Genomic DNA, 22,410 nt, shown 5'->3' with positions numbered 1-22,410 from the left:
TACCGTTGTTAATATAGGTTATAAATTGTTATATTGGATGAACTTAGGATACATATAGGTTATAAATTGTACCCACATTTGACTATGATCATTAATGAATAAATTGTTGGTAAGCATGATTTCAGACCAAAGAGAAGAGAGAATTGAGGGGGAAAAAGAGTGTGATAAATTGAAAATGAATTATATTGATAATGAGAAGGAATAAGTACAAAGTGATTAACTATAACTCTAATAGAAATATGAAAGTTTATTTTATTCATATAACTTTCTATATAGCTTGTAATGGTAAATTATTAAGAGTAGCTATAGCCTAGTTCTTGCTTTCTATCAGCCTCTCCATAAAAACACACACTCACATCATGATACCCTCACCAGCACCACAGCTGCATTTTCTGCACCTCACTTGGTCGTCTCCTATGCAGTCAACACAAATGGGCTCAACCCAGTGCCTAATCTAGTCCTATTAGTCTTTTGACATTTGAATCCTGCACCTTCCAAAGAAAGTTCCATGGACAAAAATGTCCCACCGTCTTCCTCTAGCAACTTACGTCCACCCTCCACCGTGTCCCAGATCTCAAGCTCACATCGGCTATTCCAAAATAGGAAAAATATTATTCCATAATAGTTATTCCAAGAGTTTATATCAGAACAACTATTCTACCATATAAAAAATTGTTTTCCAAATGGAATTTTTTTATTCCAAAATAAATATACATTTTCGGAATAATTATTCTAGAATACAAAAAATCTCATTCTAGAAAGAATTTTTTCTAATCCAAAATAATTGTTTTGGAAGTGTATATATATTCTAGAACAATTATTTTAAATAGAAAGAATTCTTTATAGAAAAATTATCATGGAATGAGATCTTTTTATTTTGGAATAAATATTTTAGAATACATTTATACTTTCAAAATAGAAAAACTCTCATTTTAAAATAGTTTTTTTAAGAAATTTTTTTTATATTTTGAGATAGTTGTTTTAAAATTATATAGGTATTCATGTGTATTTCATATTAGAAAAATTCTTTTCAGAAAACTATTCCAAAATGAGATTTTTTTCCTATTCTATAATTATATAATTCTGAAATAGAAATAATCGCATTTGAAAATTTTTTTTCTATTATGAAATAGTTATTTTAGAATTATATAGATATTCATGTGAGGTTGAGGCGAAGAACCTTAAAAAAGATAATTTAAGGATATTTTAAAATTGAGAAATGTTTTTTTATGATATTGTGCCTAAATTCTATAACTTTAAAAATATAATGGATGTTTATCTTTATGAAATAATTACTAGCATTAGTCGACTTAATACATTTTGTTTGTGTATCTGCTTACTTATTGTAAAATCATTAATTGATTGATAGTAGGATATTTTTATTTTATTTTGAGAAAAAAAAACACACACACATTATCAACATTAATTATGTACTCGTTGCTCCTATATCCTCAAGATTAACTATTACTTGATAATTTTACTAAAAGTATAATATATATATATATATATATATATATATATATATATATATATATATATATATATATATATATATATATATATATATATCACCCATTATATGTTTACTCCTTTTTCTCAAAAAAAAAAAAAAAGAAAAAAAAACTTTTATTTAAGCACAAGTTAACTGGATGTCAGTTTCATATGCTTTTACCAAAGATTTTGGATTTAAATCTAAGGTATCTGGTTTTGAAGAGAGAATTTTATGGTTTATAATAATTCTATTTAACTTGAAAAGATTTTTCTCTGTAGTAGTGGTCTAAAAAAAGAAAAAAAAATTCATATGCTTCCATCTCACTTATTCTTTTTAGCGCACTTTTTTTTTTATATTAGTGGCTCGTTTTATTAGACAATGTTGATGGAAGTAGGTTCTTCCACCCAAACTTTTCCCTTTGAAATCAGTTCTTAAACTGATCCATTTGTTTCCCAGAAGTAAAAACTACACAATAAACTAAACATGCTTTTAATTTTCTCTAATAATTTGATTTGATTTTTTTAAAGTTTTTAATTTTAACATTGATATTTTAATTATTTCCATCAGGATCCATTATTCGGGTTTGTCTTTGCTTTGGCCCATACATTGTTTATAAACTAAATAATTAATAGTTACCAATCAAACAAGATTATCATGGTCTAAAAGGTCGACGAGTGTGTCCTCATGCGGCGTCAAGATTCATAGTTATCCATAGTTTATGTTTATCCTTATTTTATGAATGCGTTATATCAATTTTTCTCTGACACATTTTGTTAATACTTTTTTCTTATTAGTTAAATATTATAATACCATGAGAAAAATTATTAAATAAGGTGTAAAAAATTTAAAATCATGTGATTTTCATATATTTGTTAGTAAGAAAAAGAAATAAATAACTATTTTGATTATTAAAAATGTAAAAATTTAAATTTAATTATTAAATAGGTAAAAATATGAAAAATTGATTATACAAATAATTTGACAATAAATTCATCATTCAAAATGTATTATAATTTAATAATAAAATTATCTAACAATATCACATTTTCAGGTGCCAAATTAAGTATTTATTCTTAAGAAAAAGTGTTCTTAGCACTTCTATTTATTAATTAGTACAGGGTTTTAATTTTAAAGTAAAAATTGACACAAAATTTCCATGTCAAACTCAACAAGACCATGTTGACACTGAAGTTTGCCTCGTACTTCTTAAATTAACGTTATTTTTTAAGCACGTGGTTGTTTCGTTCCATCGTGAAATTCCATGCCGTGTCTCATTTTAACTTTGGAGTGAGAAATAGGAAAGGATATCTATCTATGGCGATTTGCAGATTGAAATCTTTGCTTTCTCTTTCGAAATGCAACTCTGCATTAGTCTCTTCTTCAATACGCACTTTCTCTTCGTCAGAAGTTCCCCCTCGTCACTTGCAGGTCTCTTTCTCTAATTTTATCTCTATTTTTGCCTATTCTAAGCTGAAATTGATTTGAGTATGCAAAAGTAAAACACTGGAATGTGTAGCTTCAGTTGGTTGAGTATGTGTATGTCCCCTATGACATGTTGTTACTTGTTAAGTTGATGCATGTTTTGTAAATTTTCACTTTTCTCTCTTCTCATCACTGTTGCACTGCAGAATGTTGGATTCATTGGTCTTGGAAATATGGGGTCCCGAATGGCAAATAATCTGATCAAAGCTGGATTCAGACTCACAGTTCATGACCTGTATTGTTTCAAACATTTTCTTGATCTTATCATGCTCTTTTTTTTTTCGAGTTCTTAAAATTGTCCCTGTGAGAATGCTATAAAGTATAATCTCATTTCATTTTTAGGTTTAATTCATCTTGGGGGCTTGTGGTACTTTTTTTTAATGGAACTGTTAATATGATTTTGGTTGTTTTATTTTTTGCTAATTTGAGTAGAATGTCTGTCGTGTTGTTAATTGAATTTGTTAAAAATTGGCAGAAACTCTGATGTTCTCGAGATGTTCTCTCAGATGGGAGTTCCCACAAAGAAAACACCTTATGAAGTTTCAGAAGCAAGTGATGTTGTAATCACAATGCTACCTAATTCTGCCCATGTGAGTATGGCCATTAGTTCCAAAAGGCATTCCCCTACATGTGAAAGCATTACATCATTTGTGGCTTCAATTTCTTTTATAGTTCTTCAACAATTTCTAATTGTTTGAATTATGATTTCAATTTTTTGTCAACTAGCTCAGATGAGAAGATTGTCAACTTCTCCATACAGTTTCTTTGGTAAAAAGAAAAAAAGAAAAAAAAGAAATTTGAAGTGTTTGATGTGACCTGTATTGCTATCTTATATACAAAAGTGAAGGCTTCTGATTCTGTAACATGATGAAATCCATTATTTTCCACCCTTTTCCATCAATTCTTCCCTATTTAACCTAGTGTAGCACATTACATCGAATAACATAGGATTTGTAATATATATCTGGAGACATAGAAATGAACATATTCAATAGTCAAGCATTATATCAAATTATTTTTGTATAGTCTGATTGTATCCTTTCTTCCATTTAGCTCTTTATAAATGATGGCATCTATATTAAAGCAAGCCCTAAACTGTAAACTGTCATTTAACTAAATAGTTTACTAAGCTGGGTACCTGAATATCTCATTTAGCATATTTCAGGTTTCCATGAAGTGTGTAATAGTTCCCAATATTATTATATGACTTTGGTCTGATACCAAAATAACATCCTTATTTAATTTAAGTAGGTGATTGATGTTTACACTGGACCAAATGGTTTGCTTCATGGTGGAAAACTCCTAAGGCCATGGTTGTTGTTAGATTCATCCACTATTGATCCAGAAACATCAAGAAACCTTTCTGCTACAGTATCTAATTATATTCTAAAAGAAAAGAAAGGTAACATAAAGTGAAATATCAACCAAGTAAAGCATATCATAACTTGAATTTCCATCTATGAATTTGTTAGTGCTTTTAGTACCATAGAATTATTTTTTATCATATATTCATTCATAACTAATTTATGAAAATGTCTTTTCACTTGTGTATACTATGGCTATGCTATCCAATTCACAAAAATTTGATATTTGTATAAAGCTCGAGAGGAACTTCTATTCTCTTCATGGAATATGTTTAACTCATGTCCCATTATTTGTGTTCATTTTTGCTCCCACACACAAACCCATAGTATATTTTTAGTGTTAAAATCACAAAGCCGTGGGTTCTGCAGTTTATACATCTTACTGTTCAAATATTTTATAAAGTTCCTTTCTGTCATTCTGTTGCATCATGTTCCTTCAACTTTTTAATGGATGAAGTTAACAATAGGTCTGCGGTTAAGGTATGTGTCAAATAAGTTTGGAACTACTACAATCTTACTGGTTCCAAACTGAAAATTGCCCACTACTTTGTGTCTCATGATTGTATTTGGTTGTCTAGCTTTTAGCATGAGTAGATTTTGCATTTTAGTCATTAGATATTACTTTGTAAAAAGATTCAAATCTGTATTCATTTGAAGATTAGTCTTGAATGGTAATGGATAGGAGTTCAATGAAGTCTTCTAGAGAATAAGCTGTCTCATTATATTCTTCTTTACGAATGGGTAGAGGGGCTGTCATAAAATCCTCCTGGTCTATCAATTGCTTTCAAGCAATTAGTAGGTTGAACGATTTACTCTTTTAATGTTGTGGTACTGAATGATTATACATTGTGTAGGTGATTGGGAAAAACCCTTCAAGTTGGATGCTCCTGTATCTGGAAGTGTTACTGCAGCTGAAGCAGGGACACTTACTTTTATGGTATTGTTACTGTTTTATTCTAACCTGCTGAAAATTTACATAAACTACAATATACTTGGTAAATTGGTAATAATTGTAGCTTCAATGTATCACTAATTTTTCCAATTCCTGTTGAGTACCAAATTGATGACATCAAATTAGACCTTAAATGATTAATTGCAGTCATTGAATGATATCAATCTGGTCCAAGTTTGCAGTAACTTTTGGACTATGATGGTGTCAAAAAAGTATCATAGAGTACCAAATTGATGCTTTGATGACCAAACTAGTAGTTCACTGAAGTTTAGTATATTCTCAATTTGATGTTAAATTTTGATAATAGTCATGCCACAATATTATCTATAATGCATTAAAGTTATGATTGGTTGACTACAAAGGTTGTAATGTTATGAACTGCACATGGGAATGAGGTAATAGTGCTAAAACAATTGCCGCAAAGTCGTAAATTGTTGGCAAAAAATGAGTAATAACAAGATATGGAACTTCCCCAGGTTGGTGGTTTGGAGGAAGCATTTCTTGCTGCAAAACCCTTGCTCTTTTCAATGGGTAAAAGTGCAATATATTGTGGTGGAGCAGGAAGTGGTTCTGTAAGTTACACATTACTTATAATTAGTGTAGGTTTATGGGTACTCCCAATTGCCTGTTTAACTGTAAGTCACATATTTTGTCCTGGGTTTTGTTATTAGGCTGCAAAAATTTGCAATAATTTGGCTTTGGCTGTTAGCATGCTGGGAATATCAGAAGCTCTTGCTCTAGGCCAATCTCTAGGTGTTTCTGCCAGAACCTTGACAAATATATTTAACTGCTCCAGTGCTCGCTGTTGGAGTAGGTATGTGGCTCTTTTCTCTGTCGAGTCAATGTGACAACTAGCTGCAGAATTATATTGGTTTAGTCAGCATCATTAACAATATGTAGTGGCTATGATTCTTAGGGGCCTTAGAATTAGTATTGTCATATTGTAGCTATAAAGGAATAGATATGAAGTAGAATGTAGGAGTATAGTTCCCCTAATACAAATGAAAGTAGCATGAAGTTCAAAAGGTCATAATGTTGAAGTACACCGTGTGAGAGACACATAACTAGTTGCCTTGACAGTTGACATAGCTTCACTGCTAGTGAAATATTCCTATCTCATTATTGGTGTTTTCGTCAAAAATTACTGTCCTCATATTTGTTGTCTTGTTGTATACTTTGAGACCCTTGTAGTTTTCTCCTGATAACAAAAATATGCTTCCTTTTCCAGCAATAAACCTTCCATTTATAGCTTAGTTCACAACTGTTAAGGAAATTTTTAGAAGGTTAAAGTTTTGGTATTTAGATTATCAAAATAATATGTTGAAGTTGCATTGATTACAGTGATGCTTACAACCCAGTTCCTGGGCTGATGGAAGGGGTGCCCTCGTCAAGGGATTATAACGGAGGGTTTGCATCCAAGCTTATGGTAAGTAACTGAGCTTTAACTCAACTTGAAAATGTTTAATTCTGAATTTGTGATGATTGTACCACTTGGAAATCTTTAGTATGAATAGTCATAACAGTGGGATGCAACTACGCCAAATTTAGACCTCTAATAATCATTGATTTCAACAGTTAAAGCTTGCAAAAATGCATTGCTAAGAGGGACAATCTCAACCCAAACTAGATTAGTCTCACAGCTAAGGGTGTGGGGATACAAGAGCATGGACACACGATAATAATAATAAGAATGACCAATTTGATATATACTGAAATTTATTTGGGAAACTTACAAAAAAAGAAGAAGAAATTCTTGTTAAAATTATTTTCAATTTAGAAATAACTAACTGCTCAACTAGTTCATGATATTCAAAGAATGGGTGGCTAATAGCATAATTAACCAAGTTTTTTTTCTCTCTGAAAAATCTCTCTACGTTGGCTCCACTAGCAAAGCTTTACATGTTCTTTCTGAAATTTACATGTTCTCTTTTAGCAATACAATGCATGCTAAATTGTTATTAGCTTGTAAAATTTTGTTAATTTGTCCCAAAAAAAGAAAAAAAAAATGAATTTGGTAAATGCCTATAGATTGAAGACCAAGAACAACTCCAAATGAAACTATTAAAAATGACCTAAATCGAATGCCTTTATGAAGAATTGGTTCATGACAAAACACAATGTTCTACTCTATTTTATTGGGTTACAGCCTGGGAACGGCCAGAAAACTTTTTATCTGGTGCACAATTTCCTTTTTTAGAGCTTTTGCAGTATCCTATATATATTAATGATGTTGACTCATGCTGTTTCTCTTTTCGTTTACTATTCTCACTTTGTTCCTAGCAATCTATTATACATTTCTTGGATGCCTTTCTTAATTTTTTGTTTTGTGAAACCTGATGTTGGATTTTATACAAAATTATATATAACCTGCTAAATAAAGTGTAATGATTTTTCTAAAAAATCTGTTTCTACAAGTGTGTTTGCTTTAGTTTGAATTTTTGGTTCTTAAAAATAAGTCGAATTAATTGTATGTGTGCTCCAGGCAAAAGACTTGAATCTAGCGGTAGAATCAGCTAAGCTGGCCGGATGTAAATACCCACTAACATCACAAGCACAAAAGATGTAAGTCCCTCTTCTTGCATATCCTTGGCATGTCATGTACACCTCTTTCTGTTAAATCCATTGGTGAAAACTGTTGTGATTCTGAACCTTAAAACTATTATAATATGTATGTGCTGCTTAAGCATTAAGATGGTACAATCAGTGTTTTTACTAAAGCAAACAAATTATGCAAACTGCCAACTAGATGAATCAACTTATGTTTTTTTATATAGATAACTCAACTTGTGTTGAATATGAAGGCCATGTATGATCACGGCTCTTTCACTGTGCATTTTTTTAATTAAAATTTTCGGTAAATAGTTGGTCAGAGGAATGTTACATGAGATTCTGTTGTATTTTCTTTCCCAAATTCATAAATATTTGGTCTTCATAATTCAATGACTAGACAGTAAGACGGAATAGAAAAATATACCCGATGTGTTTATATATAAGTTGAGCTTGAACTCCCACTCTCGTTATGAAACGAAATTCCACTTCTATTGCAACATGTAATGCCAATACATATTTTATTGGCAAATTAATACAAAAGGATTTCAATTCACTTAATTTCAAATATTGAGAAGGATTAGCTTTTAAAACACATTATACTGGAGTCGAAGCCTTTTCTTTTATTGTTTTCTGTTTTCTAGCGAAAGGTGGCATGTTTTATTTGGATGATGCACCACTTTGGCAAATGCATAATTTCCTATATGTCTTTATTAATAGCTTTAACTCCTTTAGAAATCCAAGGGGGGAGGTTTTCATTAGCTACATCTGACTCATGAGTTGGTAAAACTAACTTATAAGCTAAAGCTAGTTGAAAGCTTTAGTCCTGAGTATATGAAGTATTAGCAGTTTGTTTACCAATGAATTTTTTGTGCAGATATACTGAGCTCTGCAGCGTTGGCCATGAAGCCAAAGACTTTTCATGTGCTTTTCATCATTATTACTCTGGAATGGACGAACCTCATGATAAGTAAATTAAGATGTTGGTTGTATACATGAAAATGTTTTGATCCCATGCCTAATATATATGGCAAGAACATCAATTGAGCTCAATGAAGTTGTAGAAACAGTTGCAACTTATTGCAAATAGTGAGATTCCGCAAGACAAGCAAATACTAAAGCACTAATTCTAAATGAGTACATGCAATATTGAAAACAGAGACGAGCACCAACTTTTGGTCAACATTGCTTGTCCAATTGACAGTTTGTAATTGTATGCTAAGAAATTCCATAGACTCTAAGAAACTTCATTTTGAGAAAACATAAAGACAACTAAAACTTCTCTCCACAAAAACACTTAGGCAAACACATCCATGATCCACGGCACAGTAATTTGCAATAGTAAGCTCCAAATCTGTTCTAAGATCGTAAGTTCCTCGGTTAGTTGGTTCCTTCTGCAAAACCACCAAAAAAGTTACAAGCAGACAAGGTTGGGGAGGGGGAGGAAGCAAATCCTTTTCAAAAATAAATAAATATATGAACTTAATCCAATATCACTTTAATTTTGACTGAATATAATCACATTAATTTAAAATAAATCACCTTAAGCAGAAAGGAAATGTTTTATCAAACCAGTCATTATTTAACAATAGCAATGGATATTTTTATATAGCTACTTCAAATTAACCTCGCACTAAAGTAGTTACCTGCATATATCAGTGACAGCTTTCAGTGCTTTCCTCCATGCTTAGATTTTGAGGGAATCTTCCCATATGCTTTAAGCCTCGATTGTGATAATTTCAAATTAGCCACTTGCCGCCTTCTCTTGGCTTTCCTTGATAGATTATCCCTATTAATATTTGATTCTTCTGTGCTTGGTTTTTCGTTCTCCACAACACTTTTTGATGAAGTTATCTTGCCAGAATCAACCTTTGACTTCTTCCTTTTCTTCTTATCCAAACTTGATGTGCGAAGGAGCTCCTTAGCCCTCATCTTCAGCATGTATCTTTTCTGTTTGCTTAGTTTCCATTCCTCCTCCTGGTAAGGAGCAAGCTTTTTCAAGGAAACATACTGATTCAATTCCTTGTCATCCATCAATAGTATCTCTGAGGCACTCAAGCCAAATCTACTTGGTTTTGTTTTGGCATACTTGAATCTTGTCTTCAGGTCCCCAATTGTGTCCTCATAATCTAATTTATAGTACTCATCCATCATTGCCTGTCTTGCTTTCTCCAAAAGTGCTGTTTTGCGCTTCCTCTTCCGACTACCTTCCTCAGGAATTTTCTCTTCTTTTTCATCTTCTCCTTCCGGGAGATTGTCATCACTAGTATTCTCAAACCTTTCTTTTTCATCTTCTGCTTCAGGGAGATCGTCATCACTAGTATTCTCAATCTTTTCTTTCAGTGCTTTTTCCCTTGCAGCTAAAAACCCACCATTAGATCCGCATGCATCCCAGCCTTTAGGAAGCCCAAGTAATTCATCCTCCTTTTCAAAATCTGGCTTCTCATTGTCATCAATGTCACTACAAAAGTCAGGGTCAGCATCCACTGCATTATAATATTTCTCGTCAAATGCCTTCTTCATCATTCTATCATACTCCTCTGGGTCAAATTCCTCTTCAATTTCTGCCATGGACAATGGAATAATATCATCACCATGGATCCCTGCAGTCTTCATTATCTTTTTAACCTTCTCCTGTATTTCCTGCTTCTTCAAATTCTTTAAGCGTTTCAACTCCTCCTCCCTCTCCTTTTGTTCTATAGCCATTCTCTCCTCTTTGCTCTTTCTCTGCTCTTTCCTTGCATTCGTCTTCTTCCTCACTGATCCCTCCACCTTCCGAGCATGACCCAACACCCTATCTCCTGGATTTTCCTGAAATCTGTACTCATATTCTTCCTGTCTCTCGAGCTCTATCTCATCCTCTGAAATCTCTTGCAATTCATCCTCTCCAACATTCAAATTCTTCCCACTCTTGTCAATCCACAATTTGTTCATGAAATAGCTTCTTAGAAACTTGGAATTTTCATTTGATTCTACATCTCCACCAAAATACTCATCCAGCTTCTCCTCAAGTTCCTTGTCATCACTATCTACTTTGTCCTCCTCACCTACCTTCTCCTTCACAGTGAAAAACTCCTCTTCACCATCTTTCAAACCCTCCCTTTCTACTGCTTCCAGAAAAGCCTTTTTCAACTCCTCTTGCTCATCACCATAAGTCTTCTTCCCATCCTTATTAACAAAGTCTTTATCTTTGGAAGGCATTACCTTCTTACCCTTACATTTTTCCATTTCATCTATCTCCTCTTCATCACCAAAATCTGCCCCCTCCTCAATCAAATGCTTTGCCACCACATCCTTCAAATACATTGGCTTTTCACCCTTCTTGTCTTTTGATTTAAATTTCTCCTTTTCATTGCTTTCATCATCAATGCTATCATCATCCGACCCAAAGAGCCTAACATCTTTTAGCTTAAGAATAGGATCTTGCTTCTTCACCTTAATTAAGGCATCAAAGAACTCCTTGTCACTCCTTCTAGAATTGACAAGTGTCTCATAGTCTTCATCATCTGATGATGACTCAGACTCAGATTCCTCCTCACCTTCAGAATGTGAGGGTGAAGGTGAATCAATAACACCCTTCTTTTTTAATTCCTCAAAACGCTGGAGGTCCTCCCGCTTCTTGTTGTGCTCAAACCTACGAGCATACTTCTCGTCTATCTTGATCTTTGAAATGTCCTCATTTTCGGAATCACTGCCATCAAAAAGTTGCAGAGGCATTCTCTACAGTGACAAGGCTAACTGCTACAAATTAATCCTCCAAAACACAGATCCCCCCGAAGATATGTTCAGCGTATAATCTGAAATTTCCAAATATATACCAAACACTTAGCAGGTTTACATAGGAAATTTGCCAAAAGCAAGCGACTAGAACTTGTCGGGTCATAAAATAAAAATAAAAACAGAACTATATTCCTCTCATGCAGAACATTATTTCAAAGTTTCTAGTATCATTGTTTTTAAAAAATACTTGTTTTATTTATTTAACACAGTTAACTTGTGTCAGGTGGGTAAGGGAAACATCAAACAGCTCTTTTCTGGTGTACAATGACAGGCGACACTGAGGTTAAGAACCTATGATCTCATGCAAACTACCCAAACCCTCCACCAGTAAGCTAACCCTAGCGGGTATAACATCAAACAGGTAGAGTACAAAGACAAGATGAAATGAGTAACACAATACAATACAGATACAGATAGTGGGTAGCAAGATAATAAATACAACCCCAATAAAGAGCACTTGCAGTGTTGTTAGGGAACTAAATAAATAAGCAACAAAACGGAGCAGAATGGTATGACAATTTTTGAAACTGAAGTCACAGGAGATAGATAGAAAGAACAGAATACATAAAGCGTTAATGAATAAGAAAAAGGTAAGTGTCTAACCAGAACGAACGGAGACAGAGACAGAGGCAGGGACCGTAAATGAGACGCCGGAGACGAAGCGAACCAGAGACAGAGACAAGATCGTTTGTGATTGTGAATTTCACACGTTCAACCAAACCTTACGTTATTAAAAACAAACATAACGGGTTTGACCAAACCGACCCGCTCCAATTTGTGGTCAGACTTTGTAGATTAGATCTGGTGCCAAATCTATAATCTATAATATTTATTAGGTTTAAATATCTTTTTAGTTTTATTAATTTATTGTTTTTTTATTTTTTTTTCTTTATAAAATTATTTTTTATTTTTAGTTTTTATAAATTATATTTTTTTATTTAAACAATATTTTTTTCCATGTTTAAAGTACTATAAAATATTTTAAGGACTAAAAATAAAAAATAAAAATTTTACAAAGATGTAAAATAAAATAATACTAAATTAAAAAAATTAAAAAAATATTTAAACTTATTTATTAAATTAAATTACAAGAAATCGTGAATCTTATTTTTTTCTTTCATAAATCTTGCATGAAAATGTGTTTAGAAGTTTAGAACAAAGGATCTCATTGAGCATATGTTTGATTGTGGATAAATATGAGAGAAAGGGAGAGAAATTTTTAAAATTATGTGCGGATCCCACACTTTTACTGTCTAATTTAATTCAGATATTCCTTCCCAACTCTCTTCCATTTTTTTCTCTTCTACACAATCAAATCCACCATACAGTTGGCTAGCTAGGTTGTATGGCAGAGACCAATAATTTATATTCTACATTAATATCATGATATCCAAAAATCTTATGCCAATATTTTATAACAATATAAAATGTATTATTAACATTTACATTGCTGTAGTAAAAAAAAAAACATTTACATACCTGCAAACAAAAAAAAAACATTTTATATACTAAAGATAAATTATTGCATGCACATAATTAATCTTTGTACTGCAGTAAAAAAAATATATTAACCTTTATACTACAAGTAGCATGGACCATAAAATATATTTAATAAAAATTGTCTTCAGCCTTTCAAATATATGTAAATGAATAAAAAAATTAAATTTATGAAACCCATTTTTTTGTGTTTTGACATAGTTATTAATTTTCATTCAGAATATATATGTTTTTTCCAATTTTTTTGGGAGGGGGGAGAAGATTCCTCTTAAGGTATGTTTACAAATTAGAAGTTTAATTTTCAAGAAAAAAATAAATTTGTGCTATTTTTATTTTAAAATTAAGAAAATTATATAATATTCATTAAAATAAACACATGATTAAGACAATAAGCTTATATTTATTTTCTGTTTTATTTCTTTTATTAAAAATTATCAATTTAAAAAATACTTATAGAAACAAAAAATTATCTTCCCTTTTCCATGAAATCTCCATTCACAAACATAGACTTAGTTTTTGCTTGATAAAAAGGTAAGTTAAATTCTTTGTAATTATCCAGGCCTGTAACTCACTTAGTGAATAGAGTCATTGAGTATTATAAATTTCGTAATATCTATATTTGATTTCTCTTGAATAAAAAAATCTATCGTAATTTTCCAAAGCAGCAAATAACTGTTTTCGTAATGATTTTACCATGATTTTATTCTTAAAGTTAATTTTTACCGCCAATCCAAAACAGTGTTAGAGTACATGTCCTCTGACTCTTCACCTTAGCTATTGCAAGATCATGCATTAGCACAATGCAATCTTATTTTAAGAAAGTTTCCAACACAACCCATTTTATTTCAAATTCACTTTTAATAAAATTCAATTTTAAAATACAAATATTCTAAACCGATAATACTTATTTGATTGTGGAATACCCTACAAAAGGATCCTTCAAGTATAGAGCCTCATTTAGGAAGAGATTGAGATTTGAGACGACCAATGCAATCTAAAAAGGTTATGTAGGTAAGGACCAAAGAAAAGAAAATGGCTAGTGAATATGGAGGATTGGAAGATTTTAAAAGAATTGGAAGTTTAAGAGCAAGATTTTAAGATTTTAAAACATCAAATCTAATGTTTGAAAATCTCTTGAATTGAACAACGAATTATACTTCTAGATAAATCTGTAAGAAATAAATACCGGTAGTTAATCAACACAGGCAAAGATTGAATTTAATAAATCATGGCTTCCACAACCATTGTGATTACATGACAATAGTAACAGCTACTGTTACTCATTAGTGGCACGCAACTTCCTGAAAGTGAAAACCAGCTGAGTTTGCGGAGAACTATGTCCAACATCTTTGGCCATCAACTCTAAAAAAGATCAATTAAATCAACAAAAAAATATAACTGCTAAGTGCTAACGGTTACATGACCAACTTGTACAGCCTTCAACCGTGTAGTACTTGCAAAGAAATGACCATTCATAGCACATACCATTTCAAGACAGAATTAGATGGTCACAACCCATCAAGTAACATCCATGTATATGCTTTTGGCGCAGCCCCATTTTTACAGCTAAAAAAATGGTTAATACAAACATGTTAAAAGGCCAAGCTCTGAACCAACATGGGACACTAATGAGACATTAATTCCCACAATATGTCAAAGTTGAAACAGTTAGCATGAGCAGATTATATAGAAGAGAGATCTTCATAAATAGTCTTGATACCAGGCCTTTCAGAAACAGACCGAATGCACCGCATCACTATTCCCAGGACCTCCTTCATTCCCTTTTCTGCAATTGGATTGCTCATTTCTGGCATCAAGGTAGCATCAAAACATTCTGAGCCTCGGCCTTCTGCTACGCGCAACCTTACCCAATCTGTCAGATCAACACCTCCCTCCTCACTAGATATAACATCACCAGCACACCTTCCAGTTAGAAGTTCCAAAAGTATCACTCCAAAAGCATAAACATCTGACTTGAAGGAGGGCATTGGCTTCTTGGAAGCAGCTAACTCTGGTGCACGATAACCCAAGACCCCAGCATCAAGAATCTGTTCAATGTTACCAGCTCGAGTCATGAGTCGGTGAAGGCAGTAATCGGCGACACGTGCATTCATATCAGTTGTATCTAACAACACATTTGTAGCTTTGAGATTCCCGTGAGGAACAGCACGATCAAAATGGAGATAGTTCAGACCACGTGCTACATCGACTGCTATTTTGAGCCTCTGGGCCCAAGTTAGTGGTGGACCTTTTCTTCCTGGTCGATCTGACAGTTGAAATTTATAATTAAGTTCAAACATGACATATTTAGGAATGAAAGACTAATAGATATAATAGATGACTATTAGAAACCTTTACTAGTTGCACCAGTAAAATATAATAGGCATTAGAATCAATGCATACAGACACACAGAAGACACATTAGAATTAATGCATAGTAGGCATCATGCAACTACAGTACAGATTACTTTACATGGGAGCTAAGGCATTATCAGATTCAAGCATAACCAATCAGTTTAGAAGGATTGAGATTTACACACTTCAAATGAAATTTTTTTATCTTTGGCAAATTTTGACAAAAACTGACATATTTCCTTGCATGTAGATTATATTTTTCGAAAGAGTGATTTTTGTGGTGCAATTTGAAGGAATCAGACTGAAAATTATAAATTAAGTAATAAAATTTATATAAGGCTATCAATATAAATATATCAAATATGTGTGATGAACAAGCAGATTTTATAGTAGAAGCTGCCATGGCAAGCACTTCCAAGCATTTCAAAAGACCATTTAGATATGTTAACCATTTGGAAATCAAGGATCATGTTATTTTAGTCTACTATATTATCCTATCCTTCAAATCCTCTATATATCTTGTTTATTAATTCTAACCTACCCAACACCACTCCTAAGGTGCCTCCTTTATTTAAGGTTCAAGTTTAAGAAAAGCAGTCTAATCATATTAGAAGGAAAGTCAACATATTACCATAAAGAAAACTAGCAAGACTTCCGGGTGAGATGTAATCTGAAAGTATAAGCTTTTCATGCTGTGTAGGACCCCAATAATATCCTCTCAATCCTACAACATTTGGATGTCTGATGTTTGCAAATTTCTTCATCTCCTTGACAAATTCTTTTCTCTGTTTTGCCACTCCTTCTCTCAACCACTTCACTCTCAACAACAAACCATTCTCCAGAGTTGCCTTGTAAGAAGTACCATGACTACTTCTTCCCAAAACTTCAGCTGGGGCCCTTGAGAGCTCCTCAGGTGTCAATGTTATCGTATCATCCAGAAAATGCAGCTCACCAATCAACCGATCTGGCGATCTCGTATCTAGTCTTGCAAGATTTTCACCAGTAAGTGAATCACCAGATTCTGGTGACCATGAAAAGTGGCTTTGTTTTGATGGAGAGAACCCCGTTACAGCTGCCATTTTTTCGTCAGAGCTGATAATCTCCGATGGTGACTCTTTGCGTGAGGTCACAAGGTCCTCAGCTGAAACAACCAAAGCACCACCCCTATCAGTCGTACGAACAGGAGCCGAGATAATTGGTTGAGGATGCCTGTGGATATCCTTACTTGCATCATATTCTTGTGGAGATCTTGATATACGTATGTAGTGTATGAAGACAGCAAGCAAGATTAATATGAAGAGTGCAACCACGCATGACACTATGATTATGACTTTAACTATGGTGTTCATATGCTTCCTCTTGGAACTTTTAGCAGGTGAACTGACTGATCCAGGAGGACCATTTGGAAAATGTAACTTGGTATTCCCAGGAAAGAAAGAAGAACTAGGAAACTTTCTAAGAACTTCCGGGACAAGTCCTGACAGATCATTTTGTGAAGCATTAAAGTTTTGGAGCCCCTTTGGGATGTTACTTGGTAGAGGACCAGCAAAATGATTCTCTGATATATCCAGGGAGTCTAGTGAACTCATGTCAGCAATGGTAGTTGGAAGAGAACCAGAAAAATTATTTCCAGCAATATTTAGCACTTTCAGGCCAGTTAATGACCCAAACTCATCAGGAAAATAGCCATTAAGCTGGTTGTGAGAAAGATCAAGAATCTGAAGATCAGATTGGTCAGCAGAAGATGAAAACTTGATGCCACCAGAGATCATATTATTTTCAAGGTGCAGCTCTTGCAATGTGGACAGTGTGAGCAGATTAGCTAGAAGTAGTCCATCCAATTGGTTGAAACTAATGTCGAGCACTCTAAGCTTTGGATACTGTGTTAAGACTTTTGGAAGGGAGCTGCTTAGAGAATTATGGGATAGGTTCAAATAACTCAATCGCAAAAATTGAGGAGTTTCCTCAGGGATGGTCCCCGTCAAATGATTCCCACTGAGATCAAGAAATTCTATATTCCCCCATTTCAACATCCTGGTCAAGTTTCCTTCTAATTTGTTGTTTGACAGATCAAGTACAGCACAGCTTCCAGTCAGCAGCGGCAGATCACCCGTGAACTCATTTGATGAGAGATTAAGAGAATGAAGTGTTGTTGATGTAATTATACTTAGTGGCCCTGAAAAACAATTAGAATATTAGACAAATAATAACAGAAGCTAAGGACTCTCATGTAACACCACAAACAATCAATTCCATTAGGAAAATATGACAGGTTTTTTATTTTGAGCAAAAGAAAAAATGGAACTGCCAATATACCTGAGAGGTTGTTGGCACTCAAATCCAATTCAGTTAAAACCAAAGAGTCTCCTTTCAGCAGGCCATTAGGAATAAATCCTGAAAATCTGTTGTTGCTAAGTCTAAGAACTTCAAGATCATAAACAAAATCAAATCCAGGCAATTCTCCATCCAACTGATTGTAGCTGAGGTCCAACACCTTCAAGTTTTCAAAAACAGGTTCAGCAGCTCCACTAGCCAATGACCCAGTAAGCTTGTTGTGGCTTAGATTCAGATGCTTAATACTTTCAGATATTCGTGGTAGAAACTTCTTCTTGGAATCAGAACTTGACAGCATGTTCTCACTTAAATCAACATAGCTGGCACTTGATAAAAGCATAAATACAACATCCAAATTACCTTCAAGCATATTTCCATGCAAGTCAAGTTTTTCAAGAGCGGGGATCAGCTCAAAACCTTTGGGAACTTTTCCAGTGAAGCCATTATGAGACAAGTTAAGAGATACAAGACTAGTCGTCTTAGTCAACGTCACTGGCAGCATTCCAGAGAAGGAGTTGCGGCTCAAGTCCAGGGACTTGATGGAGGCCATTTCTGAAATAGAGTCAGGAATTGGGCCGGAGAAGTTATTTCCAGCCAATGACAGATTCTGCAAGCTCCGTAACTCACCAATTCCCAATGGCAAGGATGAGGAAAAGAGGTTATTGGAGATATCCAAGAATTCAAGGCTTTTGAAATCAGCAATGTTGTCAGGTAGTGTTCCTGATATGGAATTGTTGGACATGGAGAGTTTCACAAGCTTTGTAAGATTTGAAAACACACTCAGGTCAGGGTCAGCAGAGAGACCCAAGTTATCAAGGACAACCCCAGCAACATTGCCAGCATTGCACAGAACTCCATTCCATGAAGATGGGCATCCATCAAAGTCAATGGATTCCTCATTCCAGGAATTGAGAACATAACCAGTAGGGTCATGCTTGATGCCTTTCTTAAACTCCAGCAATGCTAAAATGTCCTGAGAAGGAAGCTGCCCCACCACAGAGAAGAAATATAAAGATAACACTAAAAGGCTAAAAGGCTTCATAGTCTTCTACAGACACTAGAATGTTTACTTCTGTGTAGTTCACACTAAGTGAAGACAGAAAGGGAGCTTTCACCCTTTTAGTTCAAAAGGATAAGCAACTATCTTCACCCCACCAAAAAAAGGTACAAATAGAATTCCAAGATGCCCTTCTTTGGTTCTTCTAAAAGAAAGCAGCAATTTAGAAAAGAAGCAAGCAAACACAGTCTTCAAAAGAGAGAGTTGGGTCTTCAAGCTTCTCAATCCACACTTAGTGAAGGACTTACAGCAAAAACGAAAAGAGGGGTTCTTCAAAACCACAAGTGCCCCAACCTACAGCAAGCAAAGATAGACAGCATTCAATAAGAAATGATAAAGCCAGAACAAAATATTAAACAAACAAAAAAAAAACTACACAGAGTCATCGACTTTACTTACTAAACAACCACCAAATGATGGGAAACTAGTAGCTCCAAGAGATTCGTTGTCCTTCAACAAAACAAGAAAAACTTTACAACAAATGCAGTGCAGCTTCTTTTGCAGAGACAACCATTAGCTGCATGGTGTAACCTAGAAACATGAAATGCACTGAAATGAACCAAACAAAATGTGTGAATGTTGAGAGATCTGAGACATAAAACACTATGTTTCTTACCAAAAACACTTCCTAAAGCACAATGTAGACTGTAGCAGAAATCCCTCCCCTCAGGTATGAATCTTTTGAAGCAGACAGGAGAGTTTAGCACAAAGATTAGAACTTTAAAGTTAAAACTTCAGAAATTAAGTACAGTACAGCAGCATTGTAGCCACAACCAAGTTAAGGGGAAAAGGGAAATGAGAACCAGTTGACACTCCATACTGCAATAAAGGAGAAGGGACCCAGAATTTTTTTTGGTCCTAAAAGGCTTTAATTGATGGATAGAAATCTTTTTAAAAACCCAAAAAGAAAGTATTTAAATTTTCTGAGCAGTAAATGACCCCAAAAAAATTTACTTTAATGAAGTGTGACAATAAAGAAAACATTAAAAAGAGAGTAACTTTGTTCTTTTTAACTTATGTCTTTTAGTTTGCATGTGACAATGGAGGATTGGAGCACCTTAAAATGGAATCCTAATTGTTAGTTTATGAGAGGCCTAAAGATAAAGCAGCCTCTAGAATTTCATTCTTTTGAGGTTTTCAGTGTCTGCATTCGTCATTGCAATTTTGACATGGAGGCAAGGTGAAAAAAAAAAGCCGGAACAAAAGATAGGGTTTGTTTATTTTATTTTTTTCATTTTTTACCCCATTTTGGGGTGTTAAGTTTTTATGAGCAAAAAAAAATTAGGGGTTTACCCGCCAAAAAGAGACAGGGAATCTCAATCTTCCCACTACTTTCCTAGTGGACGTCAAAAGATTTTATGAAATAGAGTTTAAGATTGTTGGGTTGGAAGGCGTGTCAACAACACAGTGCCATGTAGGAGTGAGTGGTGGCCCACCACTGCCCCTTTGACTAGGGTTTCTTTGTTTGGATCAGTGTTTCCAAGGCTATTCAATTGAGACAGAGAGTCACAAGAGGTGAAGTTGGTGAGAGAATAATGAATATATATGTTAAGGGAATGGGGCCATGGACCAGGGAGCCCTATGCCAATAATATGGCCCATCACCCACGACAGCATAGACAAAATTGGTTCCCACAGAAAAGCACCTTCCACTTTTCACTCATTTTGTGTGGGATTTTTAGATTATATGTTTCTTAAATGATATAAATAATTGTTTATAAAATAATATATTTCTTGCATCTGTTTTAGTTTTTGTTTCTTAAGTATGATTGACTTTTAAGTAATTTTTTAACGGTTTTGTTTTTTTAATTTATTAACACAATGTTTAAATCACCTTGTCAAATAAATGCTCCTGAAAATCAGGATATACAAGGAACACATCTACTCAATAAATTTCACAATTTTGAATAAGTACTTCATAACACAAAGTTGAAACATGACTATAAATTAATACATGAAATTTAGAAACCAAATTTGACAAGTAAAGAAAACAAATTAAAAGCCAAATTTTCCAAGTATTAAAAAACCCAAAACACAACAAATAGCAAATGGCCAAAGGTGTGCGCAACAATGCCAAGGACAAGGGAGAGCAAAGAAAAATAAAAATGAGTTACAATGTCGAATTCAACGAGAATAAAGGAAAAGAATGCTTACGATGTCAACGAGAATAAGTCATCGACGAGACAACAACGATGACAAGCCCATGATAGTAAGAGGCAAATGCATGAGTATGGTTTAATTAGGAGAAAGATTAGGTTTTCACTATATGACTGAAGAAATAAAACTTGTATAAATGTTGCGGTTTAGTTTGATTTTGGAGATACAAATTGCAAATCCAACCGATTGGTTTAATGCAAATTGATGAATTTCTAAAATAGTTTATCTATTTTTATCAATATTAGTTAATAATTTTACAATCAAACGGTCAATTATGGAATAAATTACTCAACCACTAATCTACAAACCCTTAAATATAATGCAAAAATGTAATTTAGTTGGAGAGAAACAAGGAAAACACAAATCCATACAGTACGGCAAAAGATTATTTTACATCTTCATGTCTGACATCATTTCCTTCCATTTTCATTTTCCCCCTTCTTCCCTTAATCCTTGTAACTATTCATAATTTTCTTTTTTTTCCCATGCTTTCACCGAAAATTGAAGACTATACGCACACGCATAATAGTAGCATATGCACATAGCATGATTCAAGGGGCAATATCTATGCCCCATATCATTGGACATTTAGAATGTCGGTGGGAATATTGAACTTTATTTTTTTTGGTGAAGATATTGAACTTCATTTTGTGCCCCTTAAATGTCAATAAATATTTTTTCACTTATTACTCCCATAAAAAAATACTATTCATTTATTTCACTCAAGTACGTTTTTTCAGGGACTGCCTTCAAATCTCAGTGGTATAGTATTCACTATTTTGCCATTGGACGAGGCAACAGCCACAAATCAATGTTGCACTAATTTAAGGCCTTTTTAGTACAGCAATTATTATACTACTTCAAGCACTAAACTACTTTTTTAGAACATTGTCTCTTTTGAGAACAATGGCAAAAGAGACAAGTTTTATTTTAATTTTAATTTAAAAATTTTCAAACAAAAATTATACATGTGACCATCTTTATTCACATACAAGAGAAATAGATGTATTCTTTCCTCCAAGAGTCGAAGGGAGTGTTTGGTAGAAATAATAAATGGAGACAAAATGGGGAGGAGGAAGAGGAAATAAAGGAGAGATGGAAAATAGAGTATTTGATAGAATAAAATAGAGAGAAAGATAAATTACAAGTTATGAGTTCCATACCTTTTATTTTTGTACTAAACTTGGTGAAATTGAAAAGTGACAATGTATAGCCAACATTTGTGGCGTGTTTTGCTCTGTCAATTAGAAATGTGTATATATATATAAATATATAAAGAAATGACTAAATATAGTACATTTATAGGTGGTTTTAAGTATTTTTCTACTATTTAAAACAAACTGAAATATACTCTACGAAAAAAAAAATCTTTTTTATTCTTTTTTTTTATATTT

At 33.5% G+C, this 22,410-nt stretch overlaps 3 protein-coding genes across 6 annotated transcripts; 1 reads left to right on the top strand and 2 right to left on the bottom strand.

Moving 5' to 3' along the window:
- Positions 1–2,754: 2,754 nt before the first annotated feature.
- Positions 2,755–8,947, top strand: LOC100814043 (3-hydroxyisobutyrate dehydrogenase, mitochondrial-like). Its single transcript, NM_001255832.3, has 10 exons — positions 2,755–2,920; positions 3,121–3,209; positions 3,450–3,564; positions 4,226–4,376; positions 5,193–5,275; positions 5,767–5,862; positions 5,962–6,104; positions 6,632–6,716; positions 7,773–7,852; positions 8,715–8,947. The coding sequence occupies exons 1-10, from the start codon at positions 2,807–2,809 to the stop codon at positions 8,809–8,811; spliced, it is 1,053 nt and encodes a 350-aa protein (NP_001242761.2). The 5' UTR covers positions 2,755–2,806; the 3' UTR covers positions 8,812–8,947.
- A 63-nt stretch (positions 8,948–9,010) lies between these two features.
- LOC100794158 (protein KRI1 homolog) lies at positions 9,011–12,374 on the bottom strand. Its single transcript, XM_003547282.5, has 3 exons — positions 12,221–12,374; positions 9,484–11,634; positions 9,011–9,231 (listed from the first exon to the last, which is right to left on the bottom strand). The coding sequence occupies exon 2, from the start codon at positions 11,552–11,554 to the stop codon at positions 9,506–9,508; it is 2,049 nt and encodes a 682-aa protein (XP_003547330.1). The 5' UTR covers positions 11,555–11,634; positions 12,221–12,374; the 3' UTR covers positions 9,011–9,231; positions 9,484–9,505.
- A 1,990-nt stretch (positions 12,375–14,364) lies between these two features.
- Positions 14,365–19,732, bottom strand: LOC100793639 (LRR receptor-like serine/threonine-protein kinase GHR1). Of its 4 annotated transcripts, none has more exons than XM_006597599.4 (5): positions 19,477–19,732; positions 19,260–19,409; positions 17,786–19,154; positions 16,101–17,645; positions 14,365–15,380 (listed from the first exon to the last, which is right to left on the bottom strand). In XM_006597599.4, the coding sequence occupies exons 3-5, from the start codon at positions 18,843–18,845 to the stop codon at positions 14,797–14,799; spliced, it is 3,189 nt and encodes a 1,062-aa protein (XP_006597662.1). In that variant the 5' UTR covers positions 18,846–19,154; positions 19,260–19,409; positions 19,477–19,732; the 3' UTR covers positions 14,365–14,796. The 4 variants fall into 4 exon arrangements, with proteins under 4 accessions (XP_006597662.1, XP_006597661.1, XP_006597660.1 ...); XM_006597598.4 differs by having other exon boundaries at positions 19,256–19,391; XM_006597597.4 differs by having other exon boundaries at positions 19,260–19,391.
- Between the last annotated feature and the right edge of the window lie 2,678 nt (positions 19,733–22,410).

This window comes from Glycine max, chromosome 15 (genome assembly GCF_000004515.6).
Source record: "Glycine max cultivar Williams 82 chromosome 15, Glycine_max_v4.0, whole genome shotgun sequence".
Taxonomy (NCBI): Eukaryota; Viridiplantae; Streptophyta; class Magnoliopsida; order Fabales; family Fabaceae; genus Glycine; species Glycine max.
Note: the sequence above shows the minus strand (reverse complement) of the source record. Positions and strands in the feature narration are given on the sequence as shown.

Excerpts from the sequence above, each read along its gene's own strand:
- LOC100794158 (XM_003547282.5), bottom strand. The coding sequence starts at position 11,554 with ATGCCTCTGCAACTTTTTGATGGCAGTGATTCCGAAAATGAGGACATT.
- LOC100793639 (XM_006597599.4), bottom strand. The coding sequence starts at position 18,845 with ATGAAGCCTTTTAGCCTTTTAGTGTTATCTTTATATTTCTTCTCTGTG. Across the intron at positions 17,646-17,785 it reads GAGTGCCAACAACCTCTCAG|GGCCACTAAGTATAATTACA; the intron begins GTATATTGGCAG and ends ATTGTTTTTCAG. Across the intron at positions 15,381-16,100 it reads TCTTGCTAGTTTTCTTTATG|ATCGACCAGGAAGAAAAGGT; the intron begins GTAATATGTTGA and ends TTCAACTGTCAG.
- LOC100814043 (NM_001255832.3), top strand. The coding sequence starts at position 2,807 with ATGGCGATTTGCAGATTGAAATCTTTGCTTTCTCTTTCGAAATGCAAC. Across the intron at positions 6,717-7,772 it reads GGTTTGCATCCAAGCTTATG|GCAAAAGACTTGAATCTAGC; the intron begins GTAAGTAACTGA and ends TGTGTGCTCCAG. Across the intron at positions 7,853-8,714 it reads ACATCACAAGCACAAAAGAT|ATATACTGAGCTCTGCAGCG; the intron begins GTAAGTCCCTCT and ends TTTTTTGTGCAG.